The 16,991-nt window shown below is 45.9% G+C and overlaps 5 protein-coding genes across 5 annotated transcripts; 2 read left to right on the top strand and 3 right to left on the bottom strand.

The window, feature by feature from the left end:
- Nucleotides 1-537: 537 nt before the first annotated feature.
- On the bottom strand, nt 538-5,720 carry TGAM01_v205001 (hypothetical protein; the record flags this gene model as incomplete). The annotated part of the gene is made up of 3 exons (XM_024549553.1): nt 538-1,050; nt 1,768-3,003; nt 3,054-5,720. 3 exons carry the CDS (start codon nt 5,718-5,720, stop codon nt 538-540), a joined length of 4,416 nt encoding a protein of 1,471 aa, XP_024405685.1.
- Nucleotides 5,721-6,705: 985 nt separating this feature from the next.
- On the top strand, nt 6,706-8,797 carry TGAM01_v204999 (hypothetical protein; the record flags this gene model as incomplete). The annotated part of the gene is made up of 6 exons (XM_018803545.1): nt 6,706-6,776; nt 6,846-7,161; nt 7,508-7,544; nt 7,726-8,208; nt 8,279-8,678; nt 8,731-8,797. The coding sequence occupies 6 exons, from the start codon at nt 6,706-6,708 to the stop codon at nt 8,795-8,797; spliced, it is 1,374 nt and encodes a 457-aa protein (XP_018663242.1).
- TGAM01_v205000 (hypothetical protein) lies at nt 8,106-8,237 on the bottom strand (the record flags this gene model as incomplete). The annotated part of the gene is made up of 1 exon (XM_024549552.1): nt 8,106-8,237. One exon carries the CDS (start codon nt 8,235-8,237, stop codon nt 8,106-8,108), a length of 132 nt encoding a protein of 43 aa, XP_024405684.1.
- A 513-nt stretch (nt 8,798-9,310) lies between the features above and the next one.
- On the top strand, nt 9,311-10,840 carry TGAM01_v204998 (hypothetical protein; the record flags this gene model as incomplete). The annotated part of the gene is made up of 1 exon (XM_018803546.1): nt 9,311-10,840. One exon carries the CDS (start codon nt 9,311-9,313, stop codon nt 10,838-10,840), a length of 1,530 nt encoding a protein of 509 aa, XP_018663243.1.
- Nucleotides 10,841-12,278: 1,438 nt separating this feature from the next.
- TGAM01_v204997 (hypothetical protein) lies at nt 12,279-16,178 on the bottom strand (the record flags this gene model as incomplete). The annotated part of the gene is made up of 4 exons (XM_024549551.1): nt 12,279-13,469; nt 13,565-14,337; nt 14,472-15,953; nt 16,013-16,178. The coding sequence occupies 4 exons, from the start codon at nt 16,176-16,178 to the stop codon at nt 12,279-12,281; spliced, it is 3,612 nt and encodes a 1,203-aa protein (XP_024405683.1).
- Between the last annotated feature and the right edge of the window lie 813 nt (nt 16,179-16,991).

The following is a 16,991-nucleotide window of genomic DNA, read 5'->3' as shown; positions in this document are numbered from 1 at the left end:
CAGCTTGAAGTGCCTAGGAGGAAAGATGATCGGAATTGATAATTTAGCTGGCACTAATCTTGTCTCCTCTTGAAATAGAAATGACCATTGCGTTTGATGGGATGGTTACAAATCAGCTTCGGCCGAAATTGAGAGGGTACTCATCATTTCGTACATGGCAAGACTCCACAGCTGGTTAACTCTTAACCTCTATAGATTTGCCATCTATAAATAGCAGCGTAGATAAACATTGCCTCCTGTGCACCCAGTACCTCTATGGCCCATTGTAATGGCTATCTATTTTCGGGTAAGGTTTATAATAATCTCTATCCGCTTTATGATACATGTAAATCTCTCTTGTGACTTGATAGTAGGACGTTTGCACCGTGTCCATTATTCCGAGGCCCCAGCTTATATGCACCTCGGCCAACGGCCTTGAAATAGACAAATCCGTAGGACATAATGTCATAAGCCAGCTGCAGACAGGGATTCTTCGCAAATGATGAAAACTTTCAGCTTTGCCACACTGAAGCATATATCAGCCCCAATGAACAATAACTATCGCCAAAAGTCGTCCGGAATCGGCTGAATAAAGCTTAACAAATCATCGACGAGGGGCTCTTCTCCATCAACGAAGGACTCTTCTCCATCAATCTCCAGCCCTTCGTAATATCTGCCTCCCTCTTTCCCATTTGGCAGTCCCATATCGAAGTGTAGAACGAGAAACTCCTCATTTTCATCAAGTTGGCTCGAACGTGAACGCTTGGGCCGTTGGGTTACACTGGAAGTGTGCTGTCGCTCTTCTCGGCTTGGGAGAGCCACTTGCCGTGGCCAAACACGGCAATCGAATTTCATGATAGAAAGTGGCCGTAATGAATTTGATATTGCGATGCAGTTACTTCTCGTGTCCCAGCTGTACTCATCGTTGGCAGGTCGATATTCGGGCGGAAGCCATACGACTCTCTCTCCATTTAATGTAATCCAAGAATCTAGAAGATGTACTATATTGCTAGATTCTTCTCCGGCGTGTGGACTTTTGGTCAGGTTTTCGGTTTCAAGATTTGTGTTTTGCTTGATTGTCAGTATAAGTTTCATCTTGAAACTTGGGTTCAACCGTTCTTTCGACCGCCCTTCAAAGATGAGTGATAAGTGGTTGTTATCGGTAAAACTCATCTTGTTGGGGTTGAAATAAGGGTATTTCAGATTGCATATACAATTAGAAGTACAGAGGTGTTGGAGTTGCGGGCTTAAATGGTCTCTGAAATAAGTATCAGCAAAAATCAATATACGTGCAGTAGAAGCAGAGGCAATATCCCAAACTTCAATTCCGGTTGAATGTGCTCCTGTGCATCCAAGTGTAAGACACGCTGCTAGTTGCTTACTATCCGGAGAGAATGCGATAAAAGCATCGATTATAGGACGAACGGTGGCTGTTCTAAATTGGACAGGACGATTTTCTGAGTTCATATCCAATATCATGATAGAAGTGGCATCCCCACATCCCCATAACAATGTCTCTTCAATAGCCAAATATTGACAATTGGGTGAAAAGGTCATTTGCTTTATCAGTCCTAGAGAGCTGAGTTTATGCTCTGAATAGACTTGTCTTGCCTTTTGAGAAGAGATATCCCACACTTCCAAAAAGGAGTCTGACGCCAAAGCCAATTTTGATGAATCATGTGAAAACTGAAAAGAGCGATACATGTCATTGGTTTTAGCACAAATATCAAATAAATGTTCCCCTGAGTCAGTATCCCAGATTTTCAGTACGTTGAAATTCCGGCATACCACCAGTCTCCCATCAGGTGAAATCTTCACCGGAGAAGGGGAAATAGGTGTGTTTGGCGGAGACATGATCTCGTGCTGGCCAATTTCTATTACGTCAATGGATCCGTAGGAGCCGCAAAAGAGTTTGCTATTCTCCATGGGGGAGAAATAAAAAGAACCGGAGATCTTTCCGATCTTTTGTACGCATTGGTGCGACGCCATGTCCCAAATCTCGACGTTGCCATCGATGCCAACCCCCAGCAGCCGTCCATCCGGTGAAAAATTTAGGCTCCCATAGACGCTGGTGGATACTGTAAACTTGAATGAAACGGCACCCGTCACACAATCAAGTAGAGTACACGAGACAGTAGCTTCACTGCTAATGAAAGGCCTGTTCTTAGAGAGGACAGCCATGTATTTGCCATCTGGGGAGCTCGCAATAGATATGACCAGATCTAAAGGTAAAGCACGAACAGCAGTGTCTGTACCAATGTCATAGACAATCATTACCTTGTCCTGAAAGGCGAAGCCGAGTACGCCGCTGTTGGCGGGTGAGAATGCAATTGCATGCACGTAGGCTCTGCCTGGTAAATGGGGTAAATTCAAAGCTTTGATGCGGAGTTTCTCTTGTCTTTGAGTGTTCAAGAATGCAACAGAGTAGTTTTCATCGTCGTCGCCAATGGATATACCGACAATGTCAGGCGCGGATGGCAGAAAGGACAAGTGCCATGTTCCAGATTGCCTCGGGAGTTCAATTTGTCGTACAGGTTCATTTGTGGTGATGTCCCAGAAGGTCAGCAGGGTTTGGTCACTATTTAGGATTGCCAACTCGTTGTCGTTCCGTGGAGAAAACTTGAACCAATTGCCTTTTCTCCCTCTGAGACCCTCTTTTGATTCAAGGCTGCATAGTGGTCTTCCCGATTTAATGTCCCAAATCAAGATTTTTTGGTGATATTCAATACAGGCCGCTAGCCAAGTACCGCAAGCAGAAATGGTCAAGGATCCATACCTGCCCCCTGACATTCCCTCAAGCTTCTGTGTACACGAAGTCCAATTTGTGACATCATTGGGCCATGATTGAATCCAACGCGGGGCTTCCGAGTAAAATTGTTTGCGAGTGATGCTTTCGGCTGGACTAAAGAGCAATGCTGATATGTAGGCTTGTAAAGGAGCATCTCCTATAACTTTGCCAAACATCTGGATAAACCGGCGAGCATCCCAGATCCGTTCTTTCAACTCATGCCCCTTTGCATTCGCCTAATGACTTTGTTAATACGAGCGTTACCTTTGACATTGAATGAACTCACCAATAGCTTCTCCAACTTTTGTATTCCAAGTGTTCCTTGGTACATGCTTCGAAGTAGACTCAAGGCCTCTAGCCAGTAAATAAACTTCTCACAGAAGAAAGTGTATAGGCTTTCTGTATCTTCACTGTCACCAGACTGCGAGATTGATTTCTCAAGATGATCGATCCAATAGACACAGCAGTATCCGACTGGAGCTAGTGGGTCAGGACTTGGAACGTGCTGACTAGCTAGATCACAGATTAAGAATCCTGGTTTAGATAGACCATAGATGTCTCGTTTCAAGGCGGTCATCATTACAGAGATGGAGAGCTTGAATATGTGCTTGTGAGTATGTTCCATACCGTCGCGAAACAGTTGACAAGAGGCCTTGTTGAGAATAAAATCCTTGGCAGATTGGTGGATGAAATATACGACGCCTTTTCTCTGCGTTAGAAAATTTCCACAATAGCCCAGAGCTTCTTCCCAACGTTTCTCCAACAGTTCAATTGTGACCTTCACATTGGCAGGATAGAAAGTCAATGTCTCCAGCTCCTGTATTCTGAGCGGCCGCCGTGCAACAGTATTGATGGATAGGATTCGCCTGCCCCAGTCTGACTCATTGCTGCAAACTTTGACCATCATACGATCATAAAGGTTATCAAGTCCCCGAGGGTACCTGGCTGACTCTGGACTGGGGTCAAAAGATGGAGCCTTTTCCAGCATCTCACAGACTAAAGCAACCCAAAGAAACGTGCCATCTGCGTTCTTGGTAAGATATTCTTGTATTGAGTTTCTCATGCCCTGCTGATATCCTTTTTCATTGGATAAAATTTCCACTTTATAGTCGATGTAGGTTTTTATAGCGGCCGATACAGATTCTGAGTTGATCTCAAGACTAACAATTGATTGATTCTCGGCGTGTAGTAGCACATCTTGAATACTTGCCTCATTACGACTTGAGACAAGCCATTTGGCTTGTAAAGATGATGAGGTTTGCCTTATTAACTTTAGAAGCTTTGATGAATCTTTCGTGCACTCATCTAGAGCATCGATAAGGAAGGTCAGGCCCTTTATAGAGGGATCCCCAAGTATATTGAAAAAGATCTGTGATAGCACGACCCATGAATTTGAATCTTCGAAAATGGTTTTGCCTGATTTGTCATATTTTTTCCTGACGTAGGATATCAAAGACGGTTGTCTAGAAATAAGGGTATGGAGGAGTCCACGTAAAACTGAAGATGCGTCATTGAGACGAGAATCCGTTGCCTGGCAGAAAAAGTAGTATAGGTTTCCGGAAAGCTCCGATTGCTGCAGTTGGTCAATGATACCGCATAGCAGCATTGTCTTTCCTTTTCCAGGGTCGCCTCTTATCCATAAGAGACATGTGTTTGCGTCTTCAATCCACTGTTTGTACGAATCATTTTTTAAAATCCAAACGTAAGCATCTGTTAGTAAACCGCCTTTGGTTTGTTCAATACGAATCTTGTCGTTTGGTGGGCTGGTGATGTACAAGTCCCTGAGACAAGTTAAATCTGCCTGGCTCCTGAAAACTATATCCATCTGGTTCTCAGGCTCCACGACGAGCGACTTGTCAGTCTGAGGGTAGCGACTGATTAAACCTCTTGCGGCACATGCGGCTGTTGCGGCGGCGAAGTTTTGCCAGGCCTCTGAATCGCCCATTTCATGACCATCTCCATAAGTAGATACGCCTTTGACAATGATGCAAGGCAATTCGTCCCAGACCCCAGCGCCTTCTGTCTCAAAGGCGATGATGTTATGCTTCTGTGCAATTCGATCCCGATCAATCCCTGCACTGAAGCTTGTATCACCAGATCCAAATCTGCCAATAAAAATGGATGGCTGTTGAGCAGAATCGACATCGCCATCATCTTCCAATATTCTCTTATTCTCTAGGCGCATTCGAGAGACCAGATGGCTCCTTTCACAGCCAGTTTGTTCGCAGGGTATCTTTGCAGACTTGCCACATACAGGATCGCCAAGCGCAATGTAATCGCCGCATTTGCACAGCGGTGAGCCGTAGTGTTTGTAACAATAAGCTGATTCAAACAGTATATCATTTGTAGAACCAGGATACTGATAAGTTGCCTTGGATCTCCGCTGATATTGCTCTTCGGATGCCCGGCTCTGCATCTTTCGTAAATAAGATGAAAGCTTTTCCTCGAGGCGCAGTAATCCGATATCTGTTTTAAGTACAGTGATCAAATTCCGAACATTCTTATCTGGCCGGCCAAGACTCTCTTCGAGGGTGTCCTTCTCACGGAATCCATCAGCATAACGGCGGCCCAAGTCGTACTGGATAACGGTATCGCTAATGACTATGTCTCCCAGCAGCAATTCTTTGCCCATGGCATTTGGGACACCTTCGCAGATTCCCGTAAGCAATAAAAGTTCGATGCGTGGATAGCTAGAGCGAAGGCTTGCCGCTGTGCTTGCCGCTGTGGCTTTGCCTGAGTTGCATAGAAGCGTGATAACAATATTGAATCCTTCCATATGACCTATAGTGTAGGTATTAAAATCTCCGATAGCCCGGCCAAAGGGATCTCCATCATCATCCCAGAAACCATCGAGTACGATGCAGACGGCATTGTATTCAACGTCTTCGGTGCAAACAATTGCGATTTCGAAGTCTTCGCGACTTTTGGGGCGTGCCACCTCGCGAATTGCCATACTGGCTGTTGCGGAATCGCTCGATCTTTTTGGCACGAATGGCCGTCTAAGACAGAGGTCAAACCACCTGGTTTGTAGATTGGATATGTGACATGCGACGTTGTGAGATGATAAGCCAGCTATTCGAGTATTGAGGACTCCATATATCCTTGATAATAGAGGGGAGGATGAGGCTTTAGGCAACCATGCGGCTATTTCTCAGATAGCCAATCAACTCGACAGACTGCTTCCACTCTGGTGGTCGCATATAGCCAATTGCGGCCATCATACAAATTGTAACACCACCTTCGCTACATCTCGGCAAATAGACGCGGGGGAGGGAGGATCGGACCTGTTCAAATTAGGCCAATTGACTACCTAGTTGCAACACCCAACCTAAATTGTGCCTAACTGGGCTCAATATCTTGGAAGCGCCATTTCACGTCTCCCCGGCCATAATTTCGCCGCCTCCCGCTAGAGAAGAGTAATATTTTGCAGCTGAGCATCACCACCCCTCAAGACATCTTCAGTGTTGTAGTACGTTATGTCTCACTCAAAATCGCCAGATCAGGAGTTCAGATTGGAGGCAGACAATACTTCTATGGCCGATCAGCCTCAGTCTCAGATCCAAGGTCAAACTAAGAGCCAGAGTGCTATCAACCCTGGATACAACATGAACAGATTTTTGAGTGAGCCACCGCTTCCTGGACTTCTATCAAGGGGGGCTCAGAGCGAACAAAAAGCTCGTATACAATCTGAACTTTGACAATATGAAGCGCTCTTCAATAGACCTCACAGGAGATTGTTGTACCCATCACAAGCACCAAATAGCGAAGCAAAAGGTCGAGAAATGAAAGATGTGGAAAATCAGCCTGATGCAGAATTAGAACTGCAGTCAGCGCATATGGTTGACGATCTCGTGAATAATATAATTCGCCTACAACCCGACGATCAAACATGCGAGATATCATTGGCGCTTCTTCCGCAATTGCTCTTGCTCTTTGCAATGAGAGGGTATTATCAATCCAAGACTCCCATCGAAGTGGGTATGTGGCTCTTTGTTGAGAAGAATCGCCAGTAAGCTTGCCATGAAACTACATGTACATTCATCCCGAGAGTGAGGAGTTGATGTAAAATAAATAACAGGCCCATCAACGACTCGGTCAAGCGCGAATTGTTGGCACGAAATGGCATCCCAAATGCCCCATCACCTATAGCTTCAATTGATAATAACACGGTCCAGATCGGGACGCAGCATACACAAGAAAACCAAGATGCCGTTGGCCAATCGCCCGAAAATGCGGGAGGAAATGGTGTCAGACCTGATTTGGCCGCCCAGATGTCTAGACTGCAGTTACACCGGCCGATAGATTTTCGACAAGATTCTATGAGCTCAAGAGCTTATCCAAGCCGGACGGTGATTGGATTTGAGACACTTCCTGTATCCTATCCTCTTCTTGAGGTAGAGTCATATAAATGGCTTCTCACAAAGCTGCGCAGCGAAATTATATTGATGTCACCAGGACAAAAGACTATTGAAACCATCAGACAAAACGTCACCGATCACATCTTGATGAAACGAAAAAAGAGAACTTTATGTCGAAGATACACTATCAAATCATATTCACTATGGACTGGGACATATTAATGTTTCTGGGGGAGCAAAACTATCCAGCTAAACACTCGGATTCGGTAGAGCAGGTGATAACCATCACTGGCACTTGCGACGACGGGCAGGCTCTAACGTTGGCGCATATTTGACGCAGACATGGCCATCACTAGAACCAATAATGCTAAAGATGATCAAGAATGTCATCTGCTTTGGTACCCACTATATACAAATGCGTAAGTTCTCAACAATACCACCAAGTGAAGTCACTGATTTATCTTTCCTTTCTACCAGACGATGTTCCTGGGGCGCCTACGTTAATTGCCTCACTCAGACGGCGAATATTCAAGCTCGAGGTAAAAGCCGATATAAGCCTTGTGACAGAAGTCAGGGAAGTGCTTGCTTGAACTGGCGCAGCGTTGCGGGCATCTCCTTACAATGATAGATTGGCGTACTGCAGCCCTGTTTTGACTTGGTCTGATACGTCCAACTGCAGCATAAGTTTCCTGGTTGAAGAAATTCCGCAGCAGACTATTCCTAACAATGGCCAGTGTTGGCACCGTATGTTTAAAAATGCAACTATCGTCAAAAGAATCCCCATTCGACGAAAATCCGTGGCGCGCGTTGGTCTTGAAATCCCGCTCAACATCATGGCAGGCCTGGCTCGAACCAGACGAATGGAGGAATTTAATGGAAAATGTTTCCTCAAGGGCTTTTCTGCAATGTTGGCACCAACAAAACGATCAGGCGATACCATCATTTGGCACTATGTTTACAAAGAGGATGGGAGCTACATCTCATTCTTGGACAACTCCGGAGGTCTTGAACATGTCAACAACGTCGATGTTGAGACAAGCCGGCATGTTGTTGGGCGGTGCATGGAAGCAAAGATTTACGCTGGTAGGTTGGATGCCCGACGATAATGACATGTCTAAGAGGATACAATTTCGTTAATATGTGCTACGTATAGGATCTTCAAAAGCTGAACCCGTCAGTTGCTCACATTTGCCTAAGCCTCAGGCAGATGACCTTTTCTCCAATATTTCTGTATCTTTGGGAAGATACGTTGTAGGTGGCTCACCATATATGCTGGGAGCTAAAGACACACCTATCCACATATCAGAAGATGGCTATATTCCAAGACTAAAGTGGATTTCCAGAAAATTTGTGTTGCTGTGGGACGAAGCTAATAAGCGTGGGTGGCTGGTTAACGGCACTACCGCGTTGCTTCATCTTGTTCGTGCATCACTTAACCACGACAGTAAAGACGAATTCAAGCCGGCATTCCTTTTCAAAAGAAAGCTCATCTGTTACGACCTGACCTCATTAGGTCGCAACGGAAGTACGTACCTCGGAAGAACCACGGAACGGTTAACCAATCATATGAGGAGCGACGCCTAAGAGCGCTCCTTACCTATACAGGAGCGACGAACGCCAGCGCTCCATAGCCTACGAGGAGCGATGGGCAACAGCGCTCCCTATGAAATGACTTACTATATAAGCCGTTTGGAATACGCTCATTAAATAGCTTAGATAGTTAGTTGTTAACAACGCAATAGTACCAGATGCGAGTTACATCTTATCTACCAACTACGTGACTACGCAACGTGCTCAATAACGGATATCCTATCCCATCTGCCAACATAGACACACGCATCTATCCCTTGGGAATCTCCCTACCCTATAACGAATAATCTAGGATCTAGGGACCGGATCGTCACATCATCCAGGAGTCAGGAGATCCTTTCAAAACAACTTCAGTAACACATGCCTCATCAATGAAGATAATAGGAAACTTCCAATATACAAGAACCGGGACGGACACATTTAATTCGAGGATCGCATCGAACACATGCATAGCGTCCTTGAGCGACTTATGAATTACCAAATGTATGTAAGTGAAGACTTGGAAAAGCTCAAAAGTCATCCGAGGCGAAACTTGGAAGGGTGGGATTTCAAAGTCTTAGCTACGAACGTCGATCCTCTTCATTCTCGCGTAACGATGCTGGCCCCTGAAGGTAAAGGATGGATTGATTTCATCCGGGCTACACACGCAGCAACGCTATTTGGAAACGGTCTTGGTGGTTTGATCCAGACCACCTCAACAAACCAATGCAAATACTGGTCTCGTCTTCCTAAAGATAATTCCTACCTCGCAGTCGCCATCCCCGATTTGAGAAGAATACTGGAAATTTATGGCAGGGATAACGCTAGCAGTATTGAGATTGCTAAAGGAGTTATTTGGCACAGCCCTGGAGAGCTTTTTGTTTCTTGTCGATGCAAAAGCGCATTAACAAAGGATCATTGTGATCCGGTAAAGACATTTTCCCCCAATAATCTTGCGGCCAAACTACTGCCTAGAGGTCCTTTGTCTTTGGATAACCATGGTGCATACATCTTTGGGTACAACCCTCTTTTCGATTGGAATTGGGGAGACACGGGTGATCCTCAGGAGGCAGGAAGTGAAGTATCTTTACCGTCGCTCGAGCAAGCGGTCAATAACGACAGCACGAAGACAAAATCGTCATCATCGATTGAGGAATCAACAATGCAAAACCTGTCAGCTGACTCTTCCATAACATCTCTATCGTCCGAGACAAGTAGGGCAGCAACAGAAGATCGCATTCAAAAGCAGTATACCGTTGGGATAATCTGCCCCTTGCCCAAAGAGTTTATGGCTATTCGCATATTGCTCGACGAAGTCCATGAAGCAGTTTACACTGCAGAAGAAGACACCAACCACTATATTCTAGGTCGAATAGGGTGTCATAATGTTGTGGCAACCTGCCTTCCCTCTGGAGAATACGGGACAAATTCTGCTGCCATTACAGCATCTGGTATGAAATCGAGCTTTCCAAAAGTCAGATTCTGTCTCTTAGTGGGCATTGGGGGCGGCGTATCTTCTGATAAGAACGATGTACGTCTAGGAGATGTCGTTGTCAGCCACCCAGAACGTAATTTGCCAGGCGTGATACAATACGACCTGGCTAAGGCGCTTCAGAACAACATTTTCGAGTTAACTGGCACATTGCGGCCGCCTCCACGAGTCTTGCTGAGCGCCATTAGTCACCTCAAGTCAGATCCGCAAACTGATAAGTCTCTTGCCAAGTATCTGAAGGATATTGAAGAGTGCAGAAATGAGTATCGTCGCCCTATTCAAGATCAGGACCGTTGTTCTGGGACTCACCCAGCCGTACATTACGGGCTCATCGCATCTGGTAATCTCGTCATCAAAGACACACAGACTCGAGATCGACTAGCAAGGGAGTATGGCGCGATTTGCTTTGAGATGGAGGCTGCAGGCGTCATGAATGTGTTGCCATGTCTGGTGATTCGAGGAATATCTGACTACGCAAATCCCCAGAAAAACAACGTTTGGCAGGAGTATGCCGCAGCTGCCGCGGCTTCGTATGCTAAATTGTTTTTATCTGTGGTGAAACCGCTTGAGGATGCGGAGGAGCGTGGGCTTACAGCGCCACGGAAAAGGAAGTCTTCGCCAGCGGAGTTGTCATCGCGCTCAATGAAAAGATGAGAGTCACAAACACGGAGTACTATCTGTTGTTTTGTCTATATGCCTGAGTCATATGACTGTATGAAGATTATGTTCCTCGCTGATGCAACCTTGCACTTATATAGCAGAAGCATATCTGTAGAAATAGCGAAAAATTATCCAGCACCCTAATTCTGTTATCCAGCACTCTAGCTAGCATACATACGTGCATATATCGCTATGAAGTGCTACATCGGCTACATCTGCTACATCTGCTACATCTGCTACATCTGCTACATCTGCTACATCTGCTACATCTGCTACATCTGCTACATCTGCTACTGCTATGACTTACGTACTTTATTAGAAAATGCTAACAAATATTCAGACTGAGACCAAGGCCATAATGTGGTAAGCCATTTACGATACTTCCCATTCATCTGCGATAAGATCAAAGCTGAAACGACCAACCAGCCTCAGAATGCCATGACGCTAGACATATCAATCCACTGCGAAGCTGAACAGTACACTTTGTCTTTCGAGCCTACAAGCCAAGTGATTTTTCTCTCATCTTTCTCTTTATTCCCCCTCGCTCTTTCAAGAAAATATAATCGCTTACCAACGCTCGCTGCGAGTTTAGATCCATCGATATCGCACCCATTATCCGAGTGCTTTTACGTTTGCAATGGAAATAGTTCCAGCAGAGGTTACGTTTCGGCAAACAGAGGGGTCCAGTCCCATGTCAGATCCTGATTTTCTTCCGGTACATCCCCAAACATCCGAGATTCTCCAAGTAAGTGGCATTGGATACAGGTTAAACAATGCTATATGGGAAAACAAGTAAAATACCACGTATGACCTCAATCCCCATGGTTAAATACATCTAATGCATATCATAATAAGCAAATTGCTGATGGATATTCAGAAACTTCACATCTTGACAATTATTGATGAGTGACGTTTTTAAGATTAAGTCAGGCTATGTAGGTGTAAAATGGTATTGCATCCGCTTGATAGGTTTGGAAACCAGGTACTGGATAATTCTAAATTAGTTGATATTGAGAAATGTTAGGCATGCATTTGCTTTTAGCAACGGTCGAAACGTAGCTATAGATCATGGCCCGAGCCATGGGATAATTGCTGGTCTCTAAAGTAACACCAAAAGCGAGAGAGTCACTAACCACATGTGCCTTCCTCCCCTTTCTTGGAAAGATTTGAAAGCATGTCCACTAAGAGGGATAGAAGCCAGATGGAGCTATTTACTTAGGTTCCTGGAGTTGGGTAGCAAGGCATGTGCTCTTAGGTTGACAAATATGGAGCAAGGAGATGGAGACACATAGAAACCATATTATTCCTGATAGTTCTACCGCTTGTACCGCTTCTCTATTCTATCACTGCACTACTACTACCGCTGTCAACGTCTGATATTCAACCTGTTTGTTAAGCACCACTGGCCACATCTGGACATGTAAATCCTCCTTTAATCAGTACTCGTTACCCAAAGCCGTCCAATTTGTTGCACATCTTCCGGAATCGCCCAACCATGTGATCTTGCAGCTCGTTGGTAGGCATCAACTGCCTCACCGATGGAGTAATCTCCCGTGTCACTCGTGCCAGCCTTCATCTCCAATCTCGCAGGAGGATCTGACTCCGTCAAGCCCAGGCGAATCTGTATGAGCACCTTCTCAATCGACATAACAGCCGACCACCCCGAGTTGGTGAGAATCTCGGAACAAATGGCTCCTCCGATTGTAATATGGCCACCGCCCCCTTGTGAAAAAGGTAGAAACCTTGGTCGTACAACCCGAACAAAAGGAGGAGAGAACGGGAAGCTGGCGCCGAATCGGAATTCAAGCACGATGCTGGTGCAGCCCGTTTTCTCCATATCTTGAGCAAGAGGAAGCCCCAATTCAAAGCTGTGTAGCTCTACAATCCAATGAAAAACGTTGTTCAGGTTGTTGAAATCGATATACCACCCAAGGACCTCAATGTCTTCACTGCTTTGTATCTGATGCATCTCTTTGATGGCATGGTTCAAGTTTCTGAGCGCTGCTGGGGAAGTTGAAGCCCAGCTTGGCTCTGGAAGCTTTGGGAGGCCTTGTAGGTCTAGGCTACCAGACGTAAATTTGGTCTTGAGTCGGATTAAATCACCTTCACCAGCCGGAACTTCAGAATCTGCAGACTTTAGTCTCGTGCTTCGCCTATCAGACGAACCTATTGATGAATTCCGGCGCTTACGCCTGTTGCCAATGGTTTCGTCTTCAGAGTCTACAAGGAGCTCGTGGTCCGTCTCGCCGTGATCATCAAGCGGCGTACTCGGTGCTTCCTTGGTTTTAGATTGTAAAAAGTTATCCAAAGGAAAACGCTGACGATTCGACGGAACTGCCGATAATGGAATCTGAACTGGTTTGCCACCAGGTGCGAGGAGCTGATTTGATGGACATTGAGTTATGTATCCGACACCGGCTTCTTTGGGCTTCGTTGGAAAGGGTTGCTGCGTGGCTCGTGGCTCTGGATTTACAGCAACAAATAGATATCTGCATTGAATCCATTCGATCTTGTTGACCACGTAGTGAGGTGAAATGCTTACGAATTCTTTCGTTCGGTTAACTACTTCGCATATAGAAATAGCAGAACTCGGCCTGAGGACCGAATTGGGCCAGAAATTACCCTGTTACAGAAAGATTATCAGCAACTTATTTGAGAAAAGGGTAGAGTAAGTAAAAGAAGTAGAGCAAGTAAGAACCATGAAGAAAATAGACTTACAGCATGCAGACCAGATGAATTCCGGGGGTTAGGCACATTACCACTGTACCCTATGCTCACCGAGAAATCTTTGCTCATGTACACTCCATTCCCAAAAGAGCGTCCAAATGCAATAGTCTCGAAGTCAAGTCCTGTTCGTATGATGCTATGCCAATTGCGAAGGGGACTGCCATGCCAGGTGAATATTGATGGATACCGCTTTTCAGGGCTTTCGGATTGCGCCACAGTAGTCAACTCTTTCATAAAAAGTCGTTCCCTTTCTGGAGTCCCCTGCAGGAATCGAAATTGCATCCACTGGCTTGGCATACCCTGCACTTTGTTGGGGTTTACAGCTTCAGCTTTCTCAAGATTATCTGACTTTTCTGATGAGTCGGCTGGAGGCGGCACCGCATCGTCTTGAAGAATAAGAGACCTATTGGACGATATGATCCACTGGAGAAGGGTAAACGCATTCTTGTCAATGCGACTCCACGACGCAAGGCCTTTGCTAGGATTGCTTAATATATAAGCCCTCATATCCAGCACGGGTGGGATTCCGCGGAGTATTGAACTTAGGGCAGCTGATCGTTCGGTCGCATCAAGGTCATCAACATCGTTGGAATACTGAAAAATCAAGACTTTTAACCATCCTCTCACAGGTTTCGAGGCTTGTGTAGGCTCTTCTTCTTCCGGCAGGGTGAGAATGTTGACAGGGTTTGTCATCGTTGTCACAATCTCAAAAGAGCAGATGTTGCCAATAGTATTCGTCACTTTACAAACATGTCTCTCGAGATCTGTAAGAAGAAAGTTAGAAGAGACTAGCCGGATACGATTCAAGGGGATGGGGGTCTGTGCCTAGGAAGGAGTGCAGAATACAAAACTAGAAAGTAAAGGGAAAGAGGAGGGGGGGGGGGGGTTAGCTACTTACTTCCATTGAGGATTGGCAAGGTTGGGCTCGGTTCCACGCCATCAATGACGACTAATATTGTATCTCCTACTTTGATACTGCGACGGCTGGAATAATCGGTTGGATCGAGACGGATTGATCTTTCAAGGAAGCAAGCTTCAGCAACAGAATGCTGCAATGGCTTGGCCTTCGATCCGGTGCTCACAGCCTTTAAACTGAGACCAGTGGGGTACTGCCGCAAAGAATTGGGATGTGCGAGGGCTGAAGCGAAAAAGCTGATTAAGATGTCGACTACGTAAGGATTGTGGATAATTTCATGTTCAGTGTTTGCTCCAAGCCCAAGTGAAACAAATTGATAGGTGCAGAGAGGATTACTGCAGACGTAGGGTTTGAGAGCTTCGAATTCATCTTCCAATCTTTGGTGGCAAACCATGCAATACTTGGTACAACGAACAAGGCGCCGCAAGGCAAATTGCATAGCAACCATGGGGAGGCTGAGTTTTTCCGCTTCATCCAAGGCGTAATCATGGCTCAAAGATGGTATCGAATTTTCGAATACCAAGTTGTCAGATGTGTCATCTTTAGAAGGATCTTTTTGCTGCAAAACGTCATGCCCTCCTTTAGCGAGCACCCTTTGACGTCGGATAGCCCCGTCCCACGATAATCCATCGTCACGTCTCATACGCAACAGCTTGAGAAAGTCGGAATTCATCAGCATGTTGATTGAATTTGACATGTAAAGAGGAGTAAATCCTCCGCTGGTAGCTTCATCACCGCTCTTTCTGCTACTCCTGTCAGCTTCTCGATTGCCTCTGGTCCCATTAGCTGTCGTCAGAAAAGCGAGACGGGAAGTCTCAGCGGATGGTTTGGGCCTTGAACATTTCCCAAAGCAAAATTGTGGCTTCCAGTCTTCGAAAGTAGGATTACAAATCTCTGAAACAGTCGGATAACGCGGCGCAAATCGGCACAGGAGAACTAAATATTCGTCATCTTCAAGGCCCCATGCCTCAAGAGCATGCTCTGGAATGCCAAGCTTCATTACTCGAAGAGATAGAGAAAAGAATTCGGCATTTCGCAGCTGTCTCCTTGGATAGACTCCTACCGAGATGCCAGCCGATTGGGCAGTTCGTAAATCTCTCTTCAACTGTCTGATAGAGATCGCAGCGTCAAGAGGTCGATCTGGTAATGCCTTGGAGAAAGTCGGAAGGAAGGCAGCTTCAAGCAAGTCGTCGTCGTCGTCGTCGTCGTCGCCGTCGTATTCTGACTCCAGTTCGTCGTAGTCGTCCAGATCAGGCACGTTGTCCGAGTCAGCGTCTCCACGCTCATCATTGGTGAGCTCTAACTTGGCAGATATCTTCTCTGCAACAGCTTTGATGATTGTCTCAATGTTCTTGTTCGCAAGAGAAGACGATAGGCGTTCAAGTAGAGAAGAGACATCTACGGTGGAGTGATCTGATTCTGTGAATATCATGACGCTCGAACTGTTAGGATACGAGTCGACATCTGCGCACCATTAGCTTTGAGCTTTCTCTCTGGTAGAAGCCGGAGACGATTGTGCTCACCGAGAAGCAGAATCTGGATATCAAGAGATGTTGCGACGTCATTGGACGATGACCAGGTGAAGACGGCCTCGCCATCAGAATCCCCTCGTCGAATGTTTGAGACGGCAGCGCTGATCGATATTTCTTTGGATGCGGCTAGATCTTGGTTAAATTGCTTCAAGCCCATGATTGAAGGCTTGATCGAACAACCTGGCGGATGTTAAATATGAGTAAAATGCATAGCTCGCTACCCCTCGCTGTTGATTCGCCGTTTATTCAAGAAGATGATGTTGGTAAAATCGATTCTTTGATAGAGAGACCGAAAGAGATAGAAGGGAGAACAAGAGGAAGTAGAAGAAGAAACGCCTCTAATGTTCAAAACGAAATATGCTGAGTGGGAGATGCCGCTGGAGGCAAGTGTGGAGGAGGTTGGCAGTGTTGGGGAGGCTCGGAGGGCTTTTTATCGATAAATTTAGAGAACAAAGTACCTACGAAGAGCAGACAGAATTCACCAGTTCAGGCGGCTGCAGACAGCTAACGCAGCTGTTTGTATATTCAGCACCCCAGTCTGAGCCCGGTGAATGTCAGAGGCTCGTCAGAATGGCTATGCTGTCCTGGCATAGCAGGAGAATTGCCAACCAAAAAGAACAACTCTCTCTGTAAGGCCGATTTCTTGGTCACAAGTCTGGCGTATGACTTTGTGTGTGCTCCGGCCGACGATATGCGCACGCACCTATACAAGATCAATGAATGAGCGCTGGCCGTTCAGTCTATGCGACGGCCGGCAAAGAGCGTTGCATGTTGAATATGCTCAGGTGTATTTCCAGAAGCGCGAAGATGCAGTGAAATAGGCACGGGCAGATATCCAGATGCGAGCCAAGAGGTATTCGGCTCAGGATAATCACACGGAAACAGAAGAGATGATTCAGCCTGGTGGGGGATTGGCGCTGTTGCCTGCTACATGCGAAAGTCTAGTGCTGGCCGACTGGGCGTTTATATG

Source organism: Trichoderma gamsii, assembly GCF_001481775.2.
Source record: "Trichoderma gamsii strain T6085 chromosome Unknown Scaffold_15.2, whole genome shotgun sequence".
NCBI lineage: Eukaryota > Fungi > Ascomycota > Sordariomycetes > Hypocreales > Hypocreaceae > Trichoderma > Trichoderma gamsii.
Note: the sequence above shows the minus strand (reverse complement) of the source record. Positions and strands in the feature narration are given on the sequence as shown.